General features: G+C 36.3%; 1 protein-coding gene across 3 annotated transcripts in view; it reads right to left on the reverse strand.

The window, feature by feature from the left end:
* The window catches only part of CADPS2 (calcium dependent secretion activator 2), a 312,175-nt gene that overhangs the window by 5,668 nt on the left and 284,427 nt on the right, over positions 1-22,080 (reverse strand). For all 3 annotated transcript variants that reach the window (XM_082768101.1, XM_082768100.1, XM_082768099.1), the window contains one exon: positions 18,022-18,129. In XM_082768101.1, coding sequence (XP_082624227.1) covers positions 18,022-18,129 — 108 coding nt within the window. The remainder of the gene's footprint in view (positions 1-18,021; positions 18,130-22,080) is intronic.

A 22,080-nucleotide genomic window follows, 5' to 3' on the forward strand; every position in this document is an offset into this window, starting at 1 on the left:
ACAAAAATAGAATTCTTTAATCAACATGTAAGCTCTCTGGAAAAAGCTTTAAATACATAGTATAAAATATATGTGAATACTTTTTCTTTACAGGAATCTATGTCTCATTTCACCATAACTATCAGTTTTAAGAAAAGGTTGAAATAAAAAAGAAGATTTTCATATAATATTGACTTCCATTTATGTTTAATGTGTCAAAATATATTTTAATTTTAAACCACTGGAAAGTAATTACTTTTACATTTTATTAGAGTTTCTCCTATTATATTCCTATTTACTATTTTATAGCAGTGAACAAACACACCATACAAAATGCAGATGGCTACACATTTCATAAAAGTAATTTGATTTATTCAATAAAATATGGGACTGATTCGGTATCTATAAAATATTGTTTTTTATCACTGACTGCCATTCTCATACTAATTATATTATTTCATGGATTACATGCATGCTGCTTTTGTTTTCCTTCATATGTAGCTGCAAAATATTTTTAATGTGTCAGAGTAGTTACTAAGTGGCAGCTCTTAAATGACAGGTGTTGTATGTATACAGTTGTCTAGAAGATAAAATACACTTGAGCTTATTCACTCCGAGAACTCTATTGATCTAATAAGCAGGAAAATTCATATACCAAGCATTCTATCCAGAATATGTATTGTAATTCGCAGTAAGATGAGCCCAACTATTATACATGTATTTCCACTCAGACTCTACAGTTGTTAATCTTTAGCATAATCAAGGTAGAGAGCATGATATTAGTAGTACATTTTATTTCAACACTGATATTTTTGCATTTAAAAACAAAAATAAAAATACAGCAACATCTATAATGTATTTGTTTTGCATAAAACAACTGGCAGAAAGCAGAAGGGGCTCAAACTTGCTCACAAGAAGAAACTCCAGGCAGGATTGAAAATTCTGTCATCAGTTGCCCCCTGCACCAGCACTGAATGCTGCAGGATCACTGAGAATAGACCAAGGCCCTGTCTTCTGGCAAAACGTTTGTTTTAAAATCCAGATAGACAACTTAATTAAGATGGATGCAGTTCAAATTAAGATTCTCTATCTGTGATGCTTACCTGCACTGAAAAGAAAGCTAAGAAATCAGAGGAAATTACTTTTGCTTCTCAAATTTGTGAATTAAAATAACATAACACGTTTTCCTGACCAGTTTTAATGTTAAACTTTGATTTTTTTTTGTTGTTTGTTTGTTTGTTTTGTTTTTTAATTCAGTGATTGTGAAATGATACTATGGTACTTGCTCCTCTGACAACATGCATTGTTCAGAAAAAAAATGCAACTGTTATTAGAAAAAGATGTATTCTTATTTTGAAGAATCGTCATAGTATCTTTAATAAAAACCCCATCTAGTACATTTTTAGTGTCCTCCTAGAGGTACTAGAGGTACTAGAATTCCTGCTTACTATTGGCCTTACACCTCTGAGTCTTGTGCACTCGGAATAGACTGAAACTGTATAAGCATAGATCTGCTGTACTTCATGCCATGAAAGGTAAATATTTCCCTGTTACTTCTTCTGGCACCTGCTAAAATGCACAGTGCTGGAAATGCCTCAGAGGTGGAATCCAAGGCCACATGTTTTGGCAATTGTGAGCATGTTAGAGATGCTGGGATGCATCCACTGTGACTTATGGAAAGCTACTAAAAACTCACAAGCTTTGATTTGATAATGGCCCTTGTTACACACTTTTTAAGTAATAACAATTAAAAAAAAAATCTTCTAACAGATTTTAAGAAAAAAATCACTTTTCCACTACTAGTAATAGCACTGGAAGGACAGGTCGACTCTTGTAGATGCCAATGATGCAGTATTAGTGCTATATTCTTTGGTGTCATCTATGCAAGAATAAAGCAGTAAGTGTTTATTATATATTTTTCTGCACATCACATAACAGCAGCCAACCACTTCAACAAAAATATGTTTGCCTCCCTGTTCCCCCCCTTTTCTTATTCATAGCTCATCCAGCTCCTGTAAGGGCATGCATTACTCACTTCATTTTCCTGAGATACCTCTTTTAAAGTAAAAAATAAGAGAAAAGGAAAGGCTAGGGTTGACTCTGTGAGACCCCTGTATTTATTCACACTTATTGTGCATGACTGTAGACTGGTAAATCATATTAGCAGCCCGTCTCCCCATCAAGCTGCTACTTGCTTTCCAGCCCTGGGAAGGTTCAACAAATCAACAGGAGCACGGAAAACAGAACATCAGTCTAATCTAGTGTTTAAGGTGAAGTTTTCAAACCCAATCTAAGAAGATCTTTAGAGCAAGCAACAAGCTGAAGGGCTCAGAAGGTGGTATTGACAATGAAAGAGTGTTGAAATATTGAGAAGCGCAGCACTTGTGCATTTTTAATAACAAGAGGGTCAACAAGGACACAGCTCCCTCAGTGCCAGTAGTTGCCACACCAGGGCTATAAACGCTCTCAGTTCATCAGATTTCTTAAACAGTTCATCAGCTTTCTTAAACACCCTAAACCCCCTCAGCGGACCTTTAGTCTTAAATTAACAAACCAAAGCAATGAAAGAGGGTGCAGCTTGAATGGCCAGCATTGATCCCCAACGGGGCTCGGCGCGGCTACAGGCACTGAAAACCTCTCCCCATTGTGGGGAGGGATTGACAAACCTCCTTGCCTAAATAGTCCAGCTGAGGCGGGCTGGAGGCACGCAGCTGTAAAGGGCTCCCCTCGCCCCGCTCCCCGCGCTCACAATGCGCCGGGCAGGAGCTCTTTGTCGGGCCCAGACTCTGCAATTTTCTAACAAGGATTAAAGTTGTTTCTCGGCAGGGCCGGTGAAAGGCGATTTAGCAACATACCGTGCTTTCTTCAGGCGAGTTAAAGAGAAGTAGTTAAGGAATGTCTTTATTCTGTTGACTGGTGGAAACACAAAACAAATATATTAAATATTCACCATCTTTCTGGGTGCCTGGGCTATCACGTTTGCAGAACAGTTCAATTAAATATAACACTTCTCGGCTGAAAGCAAGCACTTCACATTTATTTTTTTGAAGTTTTATAAAAAGGTGCAGCTGTTTGCCACCTGGAAGGAGGCTCAATACATGCTAACACACAATGCCTCAGTCCTCCCAGACCTGGTATTCCTAGCATCTGATACACAGGACCCCATAGAGTTTCTGTATCTTGGCTGCTCTTGACAAATGGGCACTGTTGAAATGCTTTTTCTGCTGAATATGGCAGGGGTAACAGCTTTTCTAGGAACCACATTTCATCTTCCTTCCGAAGCCTTTATCTCACTCTTGATTAGGAACTGAGTTGCTCAGATGACTGTGGGATGTTTTTACTTCCTTCGGCTCTACTTTTCCTACTAGGAACAATAACAAAGTATTCTTCTCACTGAAGAGATTGCACATCAAAGGCAGTATAAGCCACAATGCATAAGAAATATCTTAAGCATGATAAATACTAAGTGCTAAAGCTGCTGTAGCCAGTGCTATAACATTTTTTCAATTTTTTTGATAGCGTTAGTAGCATGTCAAGCCACTTTAAAAACATTCAACATTTGTTAAACAATTTAAGAATAAATTACTCCCTGAAAACACATGTAGCAAAAGTTAGAAACAAATTCCCAATGTAAGCTGCAAAAGTTATTTCCCTCTTGGTAAAATATGAACAATCACATTGATGTCTTTTGTTAAATGCTGATGCTAATAAGGGAAACCAGTGTTATTTATAGTGCCTTTGAAAACACTCTGAGGTTTAGAAGTTACAGTACTTTTAAAATTAGGTATAGACGTCACCCACACAAATTAGGAGTTTTACCTGAGCAGTGAAGAGCTCACAAGCTCTCCTGCAGGTTGGAAAGGCTTGGTAACTCTTAAACAAACAAACAAACAAAAAATTGGGGAAGGAATTCTCAAGCATGACATGTCAAAAGGCCACCATGACACATCAGAAGGTGGTCTGAAAAATGACTGCATCTTTTAAATATACACAGGATTATTGAAATAAGAAATCAAGTCAACAGTAATTAACATTAAAAAAATAATATATATATATATATAAAATATATATGTATTTTTTTTCCCCCAGAAATTAAAAATATTTAGTTGTAAGCTAAGAACAACAATGAAGTAATTTTGCATCAGATGCTTATGCTTTTCCATCAGGTTTAGGTAGCCTGATAATTAAGAATGCCTGAGAAACCACTGAAGGTTGAGGAACTACACGCAGACATAGACAAAAATATTCAATTATGTGCATCTAAAAATTTTGTTTGTACCCTCCACTTGCCCCACCAATTCTGATTCCTGACACTGGTGATTTCTGAACTGATTAAAATAACAATTTTTTTCTGCTGGAGGGAGACTATAACTTGATGACTTGTTGCTGTAGTACCCTCTCAGTGCTCCCTGCTGTATCTTTACTGCCCTGAGAGGAGCAAATTATCTCCCAAGTGACTTACCTTTGCTAGAGTGCACTGGCTATAAATGTGGCCCAGCCTGTGAGGCACTTCCAGTTGCATTTCCAGTGCAGATAACTGTTTCAGTGACCAGGAAAATGAAGGAAAAGAAGGAAAACCTCAGAGAAGAGAAAGGTCTCAAACTAGAGTTTTCCCACCCTGCTACCAGTTCCACATGGCTTCATAGGAACAGTCACTGCCCTTCTGCAACAGGTGATCCAGCCCTGTAAGAATGTGGCTTCTCATCACATGTATGCTCATAGTGTCTAGGTTTGATGCTGTGCATCTGAGTTCATGGTATCATCCTTGAAAGAATATTCTACCCAAAGTTCAGAATTCTGCCTCTGCAGGAAGCCCATGAAAAAGTGTTGTTTTCTCTTTCCAATGTCTTAACATTATTACTGAATCAACAGAGAATTTCATATTACTGAGATATGATTCTATACTAGCGAAAGTAAGATTGAGTTGGCAGAAATGGTCTTTTAACTGGCCTCTGGCTGTAGAAATAGAAACTACAACACCTCTAGATACAGTACAATTTTCAAGTATACTTGTAGCCTGGATCTTTTTGCAGCTACTGTAATGCACCTGGCTCTTCTGGGGGGGGAGTGGAGGGAGGGGCAGAGTGAGCGAGAGATAGTAATCTTTCTGTTTAGAACATCACATAAGTTTATACTATATCTCTGAAAAATGAATATATATATATATATATATATATATATATATATATATATATATATATATATATATATCTTCTGTTTCAAAGGCTGCTATGACAGAAAACTGATGTGGCCTAAATTTCATGGCATGATGAATATGGGAAGGAATAGCTGACATTACAACACACAGACAGAATTGTATCTCCAACCTATGGACACCACTCAAACTCAACTTCCTCACCTACACTTCCTGTACATTTACTATATCAGGACACAATAAAATAGTTTTTTTATTATTTACAGAATATAAAATATAATCAATACAATACTAAAACTGAAACGGTGCTTTATCATACTCTTTTATCCAGTAACAGTGTATATATATATATATCTACCCTTTAATTTGCAGACATCAGACCTGGAAGGTTTCAGGGCTTACCTTTGCATATTCTTAAATGCTCGCAAAGTTCAAGAGTCAACATGTCACTACTTTTACTTTTTGCATTTTTTTCCCCAAGGAATTTTCATTTAAAAAAAAATAAAAGAAATAAAAATTAGGCTAAGCACAATTGGAAAATTCCCAGTTAGCCTTGTTGGAATCACAGGGTTAGCAGGCACTACAAACAAACAAAACCTTCTCACTACACCAAAAATCAGATGTTTCAAGCCCTTGATCTGGAAAATGCAAACAATTAAATAAATATTAAGTGTAATACAAATAAACTCTATTTACCTACAGTCCTCCCTTTTACTTCAATTCCTTCCCATGTTTTCATTCAAGGACCTGTCTAAAAGTCCCCCTACTGCTGTATCACTCGTTCCTGCTGAAATACTCTCAAGCTCACTGTTCCTTCATGCGCTCCTACTTTGTATCAAGACGCTGACACAAAGCTCTTCCACCTCACCACAGTTTTATGATTCTAATGCTCTGCACCATTAATCAAGCCATTTTCCTGGAAATGTCTCAATTTTTCATCCTGCTTCCATGTTTTGCTTTCTCCTACAGGCCTGAAATGCTAAGCCACGTTTTGAATTTTGGCTTGGGTATGTGCAAAAATGTTCACAGCCTAAATTTCAGCTACATGCAACAAGAAAGAAGTGAAAACAAACAAACAAAAACGCATACTGTGGTCTGCTTCAATACTTCTACTTCCTGTGATAAAGGGATCAGGACCAAGATTTGTTTAGTTTAGTGGTTTCTAATATGAACTCTCTCTATGTACAAACCCTTCCCTTCCCTTCCCTTCCCTTCCCTTCCCTTCCCTTCCCTTCCCTTCCCTTCCCTTCCCTTCCCTTCCCTTCCCTTCCCTTCCCTTCCCTTCCCTTCCCTTCCCTTCCCTTCCCTTCCCTTCCCTTCCCTTCCCTTCCCTTCCCTTCCCTTCCCTTCCCTTCCCTTCCCTTCCCTTCCCTTCCCTTCCCTTCCCTTCCCTTCCCTTCCCTTCCCTTCCCTTCCCTTCCCATGTGTGATTGTAGCAGACATTAATTTGCCTTTTGTACACATGCTTGGCCAAGGAAGAAAGGTTTTCTTCCAGTGGGACTCTTCCTTTGGTTTTCTTCTGCCTTTTTTTTGTGTCATTACCCAAATGAACCTCTCAGGGACCTCAAAAACATTTTGTTTTTCTTATGAATGACTAATTGATGAACCAAACACTTTAGGGCTTGAGTCAGTCTCTTCCCTGCCTATTTGAATGAAGGAGTCTCACTGTCACACCCAAAGTAATCAGGAGAAAAGGGAAAAGAGCTCAGTAGAAAGAGGAACTCAAACCCTGACAGACAGACTCTGTTCAGTGGGACTCACCACAAAAAACAAGTGAACAGCTGCTGGATCAGATATTTTGGTGACACACAGAAACATATTAGGCAGGCTGGTTTTCAGAAAGCAGTAATAAGAAGAAAAGAGAGAATGGGGCACATTTAAAAACATATTAAGCATCTTTGAAACTTATAGAAAAAAAAAAGGTATTTTTCTGAAACAGCAAAGAACTTCTTAGGTACGAAAAACTCATCTTTCAGGAAGAAAGTCATTTTTTCACATTTTAAAACAGGCTTATAATTAGAATCTGACTAGTTGCTATGGAACTGCTGCCAATTCACAAATAAACATACATATTTAGTAGAAAATACACAGTCCTCATCTCTGCCTACATTGCATACTAGATTGCTACAAAACAATACAGCAATTTACAATGTTTATTCTACTTTATTATTATTATTATTATTTATTTTTATTTATTTATTTTTTTTTTTACTGGCTTCTTCACATATGGTAGATGCACAGTGGAAGTTTGCAAAATTAGACATGCAGAACTCTTCCTTCCCTACCTGGACATATGTAATGTCACTGTTCTGATCTTAAACACTAGGTACTAACATAATATACTCATGACTGTGACAGACTAACAGCACAAACAGTTCCCCTACTCCACTCTGGATACACAGTCTATCTGTGAACAGTACTTCCATAGGTTATTCTGGTGCTAAAACTCTCTGGAGCAAACACTGTCAGTCTCGCTGTACTGTGTTGTGTTGCAATTTGGGTGTATCTGCAAACATCCTCTGAGGCACAGAATGGGGAACATCACTTGAGTGACCTTGAAATGAAAGCCAGCTTGGATCCTCAAAATAAACAAATGAACATAATGTGAAACGACCAAGTTTTTCATCATTGTAACACCAGCTTCTTGCTATATGGAATCTAGTTTTACAAACCCTATGAATGCTCATAGCTGCAGAAATTTTACGCAGTTTTCCTAAATGCATGTGTAGCATTAGTAATATTGAAGGTCCAATTTTCCTCTATCTGTAAGGCACGTAACAGAGACACACACACCTGCTTTTATACCCAGCCATCCTGTATTCCCTGGGGAGTCCCTTGAGGGAGGCCTCTGTACCAGGTACCAAAAGCCAGGTGGACAAAAGCTGGGCCAAACTGTGATGCAGCTTTTAGGTACCCCCTCACATCAGCAGCTATTGTCCTGGACTCTTCTGTTTAGACTCCCTGCTATACGTGGAATGAGGTAAAACATATTTTAATTAAAGCATTTAAAATATTAGGGGTTCCTCTGTGTGAATATTTACACGCACCTTATTCCTTTCCACCTCAGCAATCTTGACTCATCATCCGTTTACTCTGCATGGTATTGTAGCGGGACACGACAGGGCTGGATGCAGCTGAGAGGCTGATAGGGAGTTGCACAGTGGTGTAGCCACTCCTTTCCTATGTCATATCGATCGGGCACCACACCAAGCAGCGCTAATGCGGAGCAGAGGTCCAGCCTCCTACCTCCCTCTGTCTTCTCTCCTTCCCTCGTCTCTTTGGAGAAAGCATCCTTCAATTGAACAGGTGCTCCTTTCCATCTCTGACCCTATTGCACGTGTGCACTCTTTCAACTATGCAGATTTTACAGCTGGGTTGATATATATATATGTGTGTACATATATATATATATACATATTTGAGCTCATTTTTCTATTTATTATTTGTAATGTTTTGCACATTGTGACTGATTTTGGTACAGTCAAAGGACAAAGGACAGCCAGTGCTGTGTAAATCAAGGAAACATAAGATAAAACACTTGAAAATATTTATAGAAAATCATCTATATCAAAACTTTTTTGCACACTTAGTGCTAAAGATTCAGTTCTCCTTGATCAAGCAGGTTAAGAAGTTCCTTCCGCTGGTGACTCACTAACTTTGTTGCTGGTTTCAGAGCACTCTGCAGAAGCCTCACCTGGTATTATTTTGACTTACAACATAGCAACCTCTTTCTGTTACTTCAAACCCTTTATAATAAAACCACATTATTCTTATACTTTCTGACTCTATTTTTCTTGTGCTGTGGTCAACAATGTGGTTGTGCGTCTATTTGATTTTGCTTTTTAAAATAAGCTTGACCCAAATGAAATACAAGTAAAAATATCAAACCCACAAGTAGGGTTTCAGAAACCACAAGGTTCTCCTGCTGTTTAGATGTGTGTGAATTACAGTACATCAAGAAATCAATATTCCCTAGATGGTGCTTGTGCCTGGCACTTCATGGTGAACAAACATTAGATAAGACAATATAAATGGTACAATCCTTATTGATTTCTCTTGACTGCGTAGAATGTGAAAGCTACAGCCACAGTTAACACTTACTGACAGACTCATCTAAAGTTTCAGTGCTATTTTATATTTTTATAGTTGGCCATGCTCAATTGATTCCATTAAGTTGCTAGACACATTTCAAGCCATAGAGATAAGAAAAAAAATGCAGCGCCTGGAATGAGACGCTGCTACTTTGTGCCTAGCAGGATAAAAAGGTTAAAGGACTAAATTGTGCCTGGATGTTGGAAGGAGTTCTCTTTTATTTGATAGAGTTTGTTATTGTTTTTAGTGAATGGATACTGTGAGTGATGGATAGATGCATTTAAATACATTAAATAAATGACTGAGCGGTATAGACCAGAAATGTCTATGGGGAAACTGTACTGGAAGTTCCCAGTGTTAAAGCCCCTCCCCAAACAAACAAGCGAAAAACCTGGTAGTTCCACCTTCCTTTATGATACAATTCCCTCAGGATGAAAAAAAAAAAAAAAAGAATTGGCTGTAAAATCTTGAGTTTGGGATATTTTTTTTCCTATTTGTCTTCCTGCTTTGACTCAGGATCCACATTTTAAACTGCCTTTTTATAGCAATTCATACATTGTTCTTTTTCCAAAAAAAGTGATCTTACATATTTCTGGAAAATCAGTGGGTACAACTGCAAAAGACACTCTGAATATCAGAATATGAGATTTAGTGCCCTAAAAATAGTTCTTTATTTCCTTTTTATACCCAAAGAGCAATAGCTCTTTTAGCAAGATATCAGAATATCTATTTCATAGAATCTTACTCCCCTGCTGGGAAGATTTAAATAATATGATTAAATTAGTGTGAAAAGGGTAGCAGACATCTATTCCATGAATACCAAATTAAGAGTGGGCTATGGGATAAATAATGTCCTAGAAAAAAAAAAAGAAAAAAAACAACAACAACAAAAAAACATTTTTATATCTTTTTGGGCTGTTTGATACATAATAAGATCGAAATTCAGAAATTAAAAATGTAATCAAAACTGAAGAATTGGTTAAATGTATCATATCAAAAACATATCAAAACCAGCCATTGCATTACGGTTTCCTCTAGAGAAAACACTCACAGCTACGCTGTAAAACAGCTTACAAAGTGCTGAATATTCTGATCCTGAAGCAGCAAACTCTGAAGCACATGCTTTGCTTTAAGTGTGTTGTGGTCCTATTGATTTCAACAGTACTGAGCTTTGCTGGATTGATAGCAGCATAATCAGCACCCTCCAAGAGCGGGCACTCCTTTTCTCAGCATATTCAAGAAAAAAAAAATCAAAGAAAACTTCTATATGATATGAAATCAGAAGGGAGTTACATTTTTTCAGCTTTCAAATGAACTGTTTTTCTTTTACAGAGATTCCTATCAGAAAAAAAAAAAAGACTGAATCTACTTGAAATCATGAGAAATAATTTAGTGAACTTTGAACAGACTTTGATTAGCAAATTTGTAAGATGTTGCTTGCATCTTGCAGAAGAGTTTCATATATTTGAGCATGTTAATATAATTCATTTTTTCAGTTCACATTTGGTGATGCTGCCTACAGTTTACGCTAAAATTCTTTTACCAAAAACAACACGACAAACTGTTTTAAAATGACAAGAATGTCTCTAGATCTAGAGAAAGCTGCAGAGTGGTTCTCATATCAAGATCTTTCTATTTTTCCTATAAAATATTAGACATAATTAAAGGTGAGTTAAGACTTTGGTGAAAATCTAAAGAGCATCAGAAAATCTGAGCACTGCTCAGCTTTTCAATTGCTTTTCTACTTCTCAGTTCTTTTAAATGGTTTTCTATGGCAGGAACATTTTTCTTAATTAGTCACAGCTAATTAGTGTTCTGGCATAGACAAGTAATCAGAAATGTCAGAGCTGCAAGGCTACATCTCCCTAATCCTTTGATAATAATTTAGCCTCCTGGGAGGGCCTCAAGCTGCGGTAAGTAGTGGCTGACAATAAGGCAAAATTAGGTGGGCAGCAGACCATTAGGATAGAAAAATAAAAAGCACTACCAAATCCTGCTGAGCACCATCAGGCAACTAACTACACTGCCAGATGAGGTGCCTGTTTAAGCCTGTGTTGTTAATTAGCTGATTCTACCAGACCTGCCACATATGTCCAGGTGCATCATGCAAAGATGTGTATTTCTGGGTTTGCGCCAAAGGACAATTTTGCACTGTGATCAAATTTCAAGAATCCGAGAAAGAAGCCCACATATTTCTTGAAGATTATTCTGACTTATCAAAGAAATAAGAAGATCAACAAGCTACAATCCATTTTTGTTGAGTCTCTTAAGTAATTAGGCACGGTCCTCTCATGTTTCTCAGTTTAATACAAACACAGCTTTTGATTCAAATGTGGCCTTTAACCAGTTCTACCTAGTCTTAACTTGCTGAAGATGCCTTGGCATATAACCTAGATCAAAACGTAGATATTTTGTCAAATCACACACTTGCAAATAATTATGTAACAATATATGGTAAAATTACTTATTAAAATTAATGTGACAGGAACCAATGTGAGAATGGGAAAAATTACAACTGAAGTTTTTCTAATAAAACATTGTTGAGTACTGAATACTGCAGTAATGTTGCTTTCAAGGTAGACCTGAGCAGCACAAAGAGTTGATACTATAGAAAGCCCACATGTAAAATATACGTTCCTCTTAGCTGTGCAACACCAGCCTGAGATTAACTCACTTGCCAGGAAGAAGCATTTGCACATTTTTAACATTTTATTTTTCCTAAAATGTCAGAAAAAATGAAATAAATGATTCAATTGAATGCAGCATTTGCTAAAAATTTACTAGAAGATATTATGGCAAAGAGAAATGAATCAGTGCCTGGCAAGATCATGGAGCAGATCCTTCCAGACACTATGCTAAGGTACACCTAAACAGAGAGGTGGCTGGTGACAGCCAACGTGTCTTCACTAAGGGCAAATCATGCCTGACACATCTGGTGGCCTTTTACAATGGGGTACAGCATTGGTAGATAGGGGAAGAGCAACTGACATCATCTACCTGGACTTGTGCAAAGCATTTGACACTGTCCCACATGACATCCTTGTTTCTAAATTGGAGAGACATGGATTTGATGGATGGACCACTTGGTGCACAAGGAATTGGCTGGGTGGTCGGACTCAAAGAGCTGCAGTCAACGTGTCAATCTCCACGTGGAGACCAGTGACAAGTGGCATTCAGGGTCAGTACTGGGACTGGCGCTGTTTAACACCTTTGTCCGTGACATGGACAGTGGGATTGACTGCACACTGGAGGGAAGGGATGCCATCCAGAGGGACCTGGACAGGCTTGAGAGGTGGATCTGTGCAAATATCATTGAATTTAATAAGGCCAAGTGCAAGGTCCTGCATCTGGGCCAGGGCAATCATAAGCACAAACATAGACTGGGTAGAGAATGTATTGAAAGCAGCCCCAAGGAGAAGAACCTGGGGGTGTTGGCTGGTGAGCCAGCAAAGCGTGCTTGCAGCCCAGAAAGCCATCTGTATCCTGGGCTGCACCAAAAGAAGCATGGCCAGCAGGTTGAGGGAGGTGGTTGTTCCAATACTAGCATCCTAGCATCTGAATCACGTTCCTGGCAAAAAGCATTTTTTTTTTTTTTTTTTTTACAGAAAGAAAGTATCACATCTGATCTGGACTTTTAAAATACAAAAGCCAAAAGGAGCTATGGAAATCTGAAGTGCTTAAGCATTTATACTATTCATAACAATGTCATAGCCCTGAGGACAGTCACATACATGAGCAGTCCCTGTGAAGCCAACAGGACTGGTCAGTCACACCACACCAGTTTAACACCTGTAAGATATGAGGTAGCAGGGACAAAGTTAACTTTTGCTAACAAGTGCCATCATTTACAAGCTAAGTAGATGACCTGCTTGCCAATGCTGGCCTTTTTGGGGTGAGCACTGACTACTTTGTGTATTTATGGTAGGCTTGTGCAGTTTTCCCAGAAATTAAAGCCTAAAAAAAGTGGAAAATTCTTGTATCAGTGATTAAATGTTGATGGGTTAAAATGGTTCCCATAAATCATTTCTTAATGTAGCAAGCAATTATTGCATAAAAGCTCATTACATATATAGTCTTAAAATTAGAATCGTACATCTGTTTACACGGTAAATTTTTCATGATAGACCCAACACAAACATAACCTATAAGATAATACTCTTAATGGCAAATAAACAAAGACTATCTTAAAGGGAAAATGTTTGAAAAGACAATAATATCCATTCTTCAGGTGCAATTAACAAGTACAAGAAATTGAGAATCTATCCAAGTGGCACTTACAAATTTTACATTACTACAGAAACTACTACATCAATGATTAACACAGTGTTTTATGCAAAATTACTTTTTTTTTTTTAAATTTATTTATTCTAAAGAAAACAGTTTTAATTTGTAAGTCTGATGTCATTTTAAATGCTCAGGAATAGGGAGACATTAGTCTCATTTTAAAAATTCAGGTAGCAACATGAATCTAAATCTAGGCAGTGATGATAACCTGACATTTTTATGGACATAGTACTGCTTTTATTGCAGTTAACAGTAAAACTCCATTGATTTTGATAGTGTTGAACCACGCTCCATGGGAAATTTAATGCTGGATTTTTTTACATGGATTTTACATGGATTTTTTACATCCGATAATTTTGTGACCAGATACACAGCACAAATGTTCTTACATCATCCATCGGGCACATTACCTTTATAAATAAGAGGTATATAAGTAGTATTTTAGACTTATCCTAGGTTTTTCATTTTTCCATTCACCCGATACTACTAATACAGTCTTTTCTGAAAAGATTTTTAAACCAGTGTTTGAAAAGTGTAACTTTGTTTCTAAAAATTTATTAAATATTATTTTAAAAAATCACTTCTTGCTTTAAATTATTAGACTTTAAAAGAAAAATATATCACCTATAATAGGTGATGCTTTGGACCATAATTACAAATCTAAATCATTAGATTAATAACAAACACAGAGTGCCTGTCTTTATGGTTTGGTTGCCATACACTGAAACTGTCTGAGTCACTGCAGCATTAATGGTAGAAAATATTTGCTTTATTTGAGTTTATTAGAGACATAAACTAGTCCCACTGTAACTTCATTGTTTTAGATTGCTCCAGTGGCATACAGGATTGGAAGGAATCATATGGATCACTGAATTAACCCTTCAGGAATCACAAACATGGAACAGTTAAGCCAGAGGTGCTGCAGATCATCCATGTGTACAACACATTACAAAACTTTGCTAGTGCTCTTTAAAATCTGCAGTGCTAAAAACAATCAACATCTCCCTTCCCCCTCTCCCACCCACCAACTATAAACTGCTACAGATGAGAGGAGAGCATAATTTTCTGTGATGGGAATGAATTTGGTAGGTAAAATTCCCTGCTGATCCTAGGAAGAGGACCATGTCTCACAACAGGAAAACAAAAAGCCATAACAGCCTTTGACAAGTTGACCAAGCAAGGAATTCTTTGTGACTAGAAAGCTGGTGATGAAGTTGGAGAACAAGAGGATAGCACGCTGACCACTGGTGCACCAGGAGCACCAAGCCACATTGTCCTGAATGCTGTCTACACCCATTCCTGAGGAGGTGAAGAATGAAATGTACCCAGAAGCAAGTAATTCAGAAGAAATAGAAGAAAAAAGTAACTGCATGGGTTCTGCTGCATGATCAACAAAGGCACTGAAGAATAGGATTTAAATGGCTGAAAATGGTTCAGAGAGAAACTGCAGCCTAGTCTTCTTTCACAATTCCCTGGAGATTTGAGCATCTCTCTCATATTTAAAAAAAAATTATATCACAAGTTTAAATTCTATTCCAAATTTTCATATTTTGTATAGGCTGGCAATACTTTTCCAGGCTTCTTAAGCACCACCACAAAACAGTGCCTATTTTTTGCCATTACTTCATAAGGTAGACATCCCATGTTCTTGGTCACTGTAATAGCTGTTAGCATAAAGCAGCCTTAAATCAATCCAATGAAATCCATGAATGAATAATTGGTAGGCATACATTTTTTGATTAAAATGGCATCTAAGGTCTGATCTCATCTATATTAATAGCTATCACTTCTAGTATTCAGAACAGTCTTTTTTGTGTGTTTTATTTGTTTTCTTTTTTTGTTTTATTGCTTTGGTTATTCTGGAAAACAAATGTTTTTCAGATTTTTCAGTGGTTGAAGCACAGACATGCATTTTTCCTGCATTGCTTGGCTGATGATTTCTTATCTGATAGAGATACTGTATATTTTAAGGGGAAAACAATAGTCATGTACAACTGCAGCCAGTCAAATGGCTTGAAGTATATTTACACAGAAACTTCAATATATATTATGCTTTCTATTGAAATATGACTTGATAGAAATGAATTTATAAACAGCATCTAGGTTTCGTTTTATCACTAATTAAGGGAAAAAAAAAACCACAACACATTAAATCTTCCATAATCATGTGCAAATTCTTGCTCAATTAAACTATTATAAATCTGAATTAATTTCGGGAAAGGTGAGTTTACACAGCGTTTAAAACACCTTTGTTTTAAATTTTCATTTGCTATGAACTTACATATTTGTTAGTGCATTTGTCTGATTCTCTCCTTTGATTATGTCCTAGTGTGATCTTATGGAGGAATGTGATACTGCCATATCTAAAGAAAACTAAAGGTACAGATAGATATTTGATACACATCATGCTTCAAAAACCATGTACATCTTTTCTCCCTCCTTGCAGCAACAACCACTGGCCATGATAGCATATGACGCATACTACTGAATAGAGGAGGACAGAAATGGCTTTGTGTCTCTAAGACAAGTAGTATGTCATGGCTTGCAACTGACACATAATTTTTTCCTTGTGTTGAAAAGCTTCATTGCTGGAGTAAAACTTGGGAGAGGTCCTCAGCCCATGTTAACTCCAATAGTACTGAGTCTCTTGGGTTAGTGGTGGTTAGCCTAACCCAAAATCATGCCATAATTTTGATAGATAGGAACTATACTGATGACTTACTGATATAGATGATCACTTGCTAGTTCTCAGGCCTCTGCCTTGGCCCTGTTTGGTTTACTGCTGTGGACGTAGCCTAAGGCTTGGTCCAATTCCATTACATCAACAAAGTCAATGTGGTCTCTCCAGTGAGAGTTAGACTTGGCCTTAGGCACATAATTTTATTAACATTCAGAAAATTACAACATAAGCAAAAATAACCCCAAAGAAAAACAAAAAATAGAAACTTGAAAATGAAACATATGCTTGCAGATTCAGTGCAAAAGCAAACTGAAGCAGAAGTTGCTAATATGGTTTTAGTACTTTGTGAAGGTGCCAGCTGGATGGATGATAATTTTTCTACCCCTGCAGGGCATCAAAGCTTTTATAAAATCATTCTTTTCACACATATTAGCACTTAGCTTATTAAAACAGATGATACTTTTTTTTTTTTTTTTTTTTTTTTTTTTTGTAAAGCTGCCTGGGAGTGTCTGGAAATATAAAATCTGAGAGATAAATCTCATTTTGACCACCCAGTCTAACAAACAACAAACACTGACATGACATACCATGGCTGAGAGTCTATGTTATGGGACCTTCTGTGACTGCCACAACTGTAGTGTCACAGTAAAGGCTGTGAATTGCTGTTATGAAAACATTTGCTGTAACTTGCATAATTAAATGAAACTGCCAGCAAAGCTTTCTAAAATACTTAGGAGATGACACACAAATAAATACATTTTGAAGTGTGTATTATATTCCAGAATTTGTTTTGCAATGGATTGCATTACACAGTGTCAGAGATGATGCATTTCCATGTTTGAATTCCTGCATAATTATAAGTGACTGACATCATTGTCATGTAAATTGATTCAAGTTTATAATAAAATAACTTTGAATTGTATTTTACATGTGTAGTTCTTTGAATTTATACAAAAATTTGATACAACGTCACCCAAAGTTTCTGCTTCAGGCAAGTCAGAAAAGGACATACTTCCTGACCACCATAAATTAGTGGACAGAACTTGATTAAGCAGAAATATGCCCAGGACTGATGCTAGTGGCCTTATAGGAGAACCTCATAAGAGGAAAATTGTGGTAGAGTAAGTAGGTGATTGTTTCTAATAAAAAAAGGGCAAATCAAGGTAGAGGAATGGCTGGGGGGAGGCTGCAGAAGTTAGCAGAGAAGCTGAGGAAAAGTAGTACAAAGACACAGAGCTGGCTGGCATTGTGTGGGCCTTGAGGATGAGGAAGAGAATTATGAAGAAGCAGGATCAAAATTTTGAATAGGAATTAAACTATTCAATGAATGGCAAACTTTAAGACCTTAACAATTTCAACTAAAAATACCATAAGAAAAAATTCCGAAAGTCGTTCCATGGTAGTACCACTCAAACCCATAGGTACACCTGGCACAGCTGGCCTCTTTCTGTATACAACCAAGCAGAGATATGTAGAAGTTCCTTATTTATGGAAATTAACTCTGCAATGGAGTCCACAAACTACATCAATCCAATTCTCTCCATTAACAAATTCAAAATTGAAACATAAAATTGTACTACTCACACTGGAAAAATGAGTATTTCAAATAACAAACTTCTAACTTTTTTATTTATGCCTTCTAGCACTTACAATTTTTCCATGCAGAAAATAAAGAAAGGCCACGCTTGATAGCTGAAGACAACATATAAAATTCAAAAGAAAAAACAATCAACAAGGAAGAACATCTGAATGGCTTGCTGAATATCATCAAAATGCACTTATACACAGTGTAGTAGTGATACCAGCAAGCCTTGCAAGGGGAGTTACTTACATCAAATAACTTCTCTATATACATTTCCTCATTGACCTTTTCTCGAAGTATATCCTGGTTTTGTCGAACAAACATAATATAGGTATCTGCTAGATCCATCCCGGGTTTCTGTGGAGACAAAGCAAGGACATAGAGTACTGGGGAATGGAAACAAACACCATGCAACAACTGAGACATATAAGAAGTTATACATGGTTATATACATGATATACAAAACTGAGATGATATTACAAGGCTCATATATGTAAAAACAGCATTTAGTAAATCTGCTGTAAATTCTGAGTTAATTACCAAGTCCAGGAGAGTTCACTATTAGTAAAGTTCTCGATGTTACAACTTATGAATGCTTTCAGTCATAAACCTGCTTTGCCATATGTGAATCAAGAATGAAGTCATGGTTCTTGTCATATCAATGGCAAACTTGGACATCTTCCCCTTTGTCCTTGGTGAGGCTGCCATAACCATCCCACCCTCAAGGTCCATTCTGCTATCACATTCAGAAAATGGTTAAAAAACACCACAGAGTTCCTTTTGCATTGCCTCAGGTTTGTTGCCATCTGGTTTCAATGTACAGCTGAACTTTGTATTTGACTTAGGTTTGACTAATTTTGATACAAAGTTTAAGCACTTCAGTGAAAGCAAATTGGTGACAATGGCACAAAAATGTTGGTGTGAGAGTAGCCCTATTTTTCTGAAACTGTTGTACTAGCATAGTCAGCTCAGAGGATGACTAGGAAGGAGCACGGACTGAAATACTTCCCTTTTTGCACCAAACCATGTCATTAGGAGTAGCAGAGTAGGCATAATTTTCATACCACACTCTTGAACACAGGACAGGTCAAGAAATGCTGCACCTACGTCAGGCCAGCTAGAGTGGTTGCTGCAGCTGCTCTTTCCTGCCTAGTTGGGATTTCTGGACCTCTTTATCCACAATTTTATTTTATTTTATTTTATTTTATTTTATTTTATTTTATTTTATTTTATTTTATTTTATTTTATTTTATTTTATTTTATTTTATTTTATTTCACACTAAACCCTTACCCTGATAGCCTGCAATGTGTTTTTCCTGGTAGCATATGCAAAGCAGGTCAGGAGTTCACCTTTCTCTAACAGGAACCAAAACTGAGCATAAGCAATTTGGAATGTCTTCTGTGTCAGGAAGTATCTTGTAAAAGTATCTTTTGCTCCCAAATAACAATTGTTGTTTGGTTTTTAAGTTCATGGTAGGCAAAAGAAGGCTGTTTTATAACTTATTTTACTAGTTTTGGCACAAAGCTATTTATAAAGGATTCAAATTCAGATTCTACATAGATTATCAAAGAGCTCTAGCAAAGGAGAACAAAGGCAGTTGTGTTTAGTCCCTGAATTCCAAGGTATAAGTCATCTCTTTTTTCCTCAGAAGCTGTTAGTGTCTCAAAACAGACAGATGCAAAGCTGTAAAAGTAAAATATTCAGCATATTTTAAAGACCTATATGCACAAACAGGCTGATATAGTTAAACTATTTACATATATTTCACAGTAAGGCTTGCCTTTTAGTTTAGAAGTGGACTTTTTCTCATTCTTTATTATCACGTATACAACATATTATAATGTACATAAACAGGTCTGAGCACAAAAGGGAAGGAAACATGCCCAAACTGTTACCTGTCCAAAATCTGCCACTGAATTAACAGGATGAAAGAGTTCTCCTCTCAAAACTGCAGTGAATGAAACCTCCTGGATCATGAGCTTTGTCTCTTTTCCTTGGGTCTACCATGAATATGATCCAAAATAGGCTTTACTTTTTCATTTACTAATTTGCATGAATGACAGCTTGATTTCTTAAAAATAATAGTTAAATGTGGAATGACATGGTTTAACGGTCCTAGCATCTCCAACTCACACTGAAAAACTTAAAATGTTCGGAACATTTACATTGGTCATTCCAGAGGTAATGAAAGTTCATTTAAAAATCTTATCACATACATACAGATGCCTACATGAAACTATTAAGAGGAAAGCAGTACCATTTATATTTAATCTGAGTTACGAAGTTTGATCCTAAACACAGAAATAAAAATGTAAAAAAACAACAGATAAAATCATTCTTTGATTAAAAAATGGGTCATGGAAATCAAGGAATTCCAATCAAAAAAAATATGCCTTCTTCGTTAAAAGTTGACAGAAATATTTTTTAAATGAAACTAGATTACAAGTGAAAACAGAAAACTACATATTTTCCCTCAGTATACCATACGACAAGAGCTGAAATCACATGTACTTTCTAAAACCTCATAGGAAATTTATAGGAATTAGACTAGTTTTAACTTGGAGACACAATGGGAAAATATTTTGAAATCGCAGAGGGTGGGTGAAAGAGATAATCTAACAAATGAATACCTGTTTATAATTCTTGGAGATACATATTTAAATATAAAAATGAATCTTCCACTGAATGCTAAAACCTACTGGTTCTTCAATTCACACAAATTTTTCTTTTACTAAGTTCAATAAAAAAAAATGTTTGTCTTGCAGACAGCCAAAGCCAGAAAAATAACATTTCCCATCAGCATCAACTCTCCCCTTATCTTTGAGATGTTTACCTAGTCTTGAAGCTGTGACATATGGGAATTTCACACCTAGTGAATATATTTTCATGTATCTTGTGGCACAGGAATGTAATCATTAAAAGAATATACACAAGTAAGAGTAACTGCAACAGCTGGTGACATTTACCAATTAGAATTACAGTTCTTTAAAACACTTCATTCTTCTTTAATGTGTGCAGGATAATTATCTTTGAAATTGCTGTGGAAAAAAAAATTAATTTTCCTATTAAACAGTGTCTGCCTACAGTAGAAATATCTGGATAAGGAAGAGTAGCAATATTCTATAAGTATGACTTTCTGTCTTAAAAACTCACTGAAATCACTGCAAACTAACCATCTTGCTTATGGCAGATGAAACTCAATAAACATTAAATGAATCAAGAGTATATCACCAAATATTATCTCTCTGTACAGGATGCAATGATTTTATTTGTTTTCTCTAAACATGTGAAAGAAGAAACGAAAGCTATTATAAGCACTAAAACATGAATAGAAAAAACATAGTTAATGCTTTAACTTTTTTTTTTTTTCCCAATAGGGATTATCAGAAGTGAACCTCTGATTACATGATCCTATCATTGTTCTACTATTTTGGTTTATTAAGTTTCAGAAAAAAAGAAACAGGCTAACAAAAAATAATAATAATAAAGCAATTGGATGTACCTTAAAATACAAACTGAAATATACTTTAAGTAGCTGTCACAGTGGACTTTTCATTACTAATATCAGACCAATCTTTAGCAATCCAATCTCTTCTGTACTCAAAAAATAAATTTTTTCTCCTTTGAATCTCTGGCAGAACATTTGCAACAGTTAATGTGAGAGAGTTATTTACACATCTTTGGGAGAAATATTTAGCCTGGTATATTTATCTGGATAAGTGTTTAGAAATGCATTTTGTCTGAAAAATTCCACTTGAAAAAAGAAGGTTGTTTTTTTTTTTTTTTTTTTTTTTTTTTTATAATGATAGATAAAAAGTTATTGTAGGTTTGTTTTATTCAGAACCACAGACAAGATGTTTTGCCTATCTGAAAATGAAAGAGAACCAAACAAAGAGATGAATGGAGAAACTGGAAACACAAAGACATCAAATAAAATACCAGGAAATGAAGAGTTGTAAATAGGGTTACTTTGTCACTGGTTACACAAGTAACTGAATACACTGGCAAGTGAATGAGTTTAAACAAGGGTGTAGGCTTCAGCACATTCTTTTTTAGGGTTAATCACTAGTTAACCTGGCAAGATGAACATGCTGTTTGGGAAAAAAAAAAAAAATCCTTCTTAATTATATACTGCAAGTGCTCTTACTTCCTGCTGCTACACCTAATCCTACAGGTGCAGGTTGTCGCTTTTACTATTATATTTACTACACTGGTAGGTGGGTCCAGATCGACAGTCACTTTTTTATAGTGACAAATTCAGATAAAGAAGAAAAAGCTTAATCTTTCACCATTAAACAAGGAAACAC

The sequence above is a fragment of the Aythya marila genome (assembly GCF_965140915.1).
Source record: "Aythya marila genome assembly, chromosome: 1".
In the NCBI taxonomy this organism is placed as follows: domain Eukaryota; kingdom Metazoa; phylum Chordata; class Aves; order Anseriformes; family Anatidae; genus Aythya; species Aythya marila.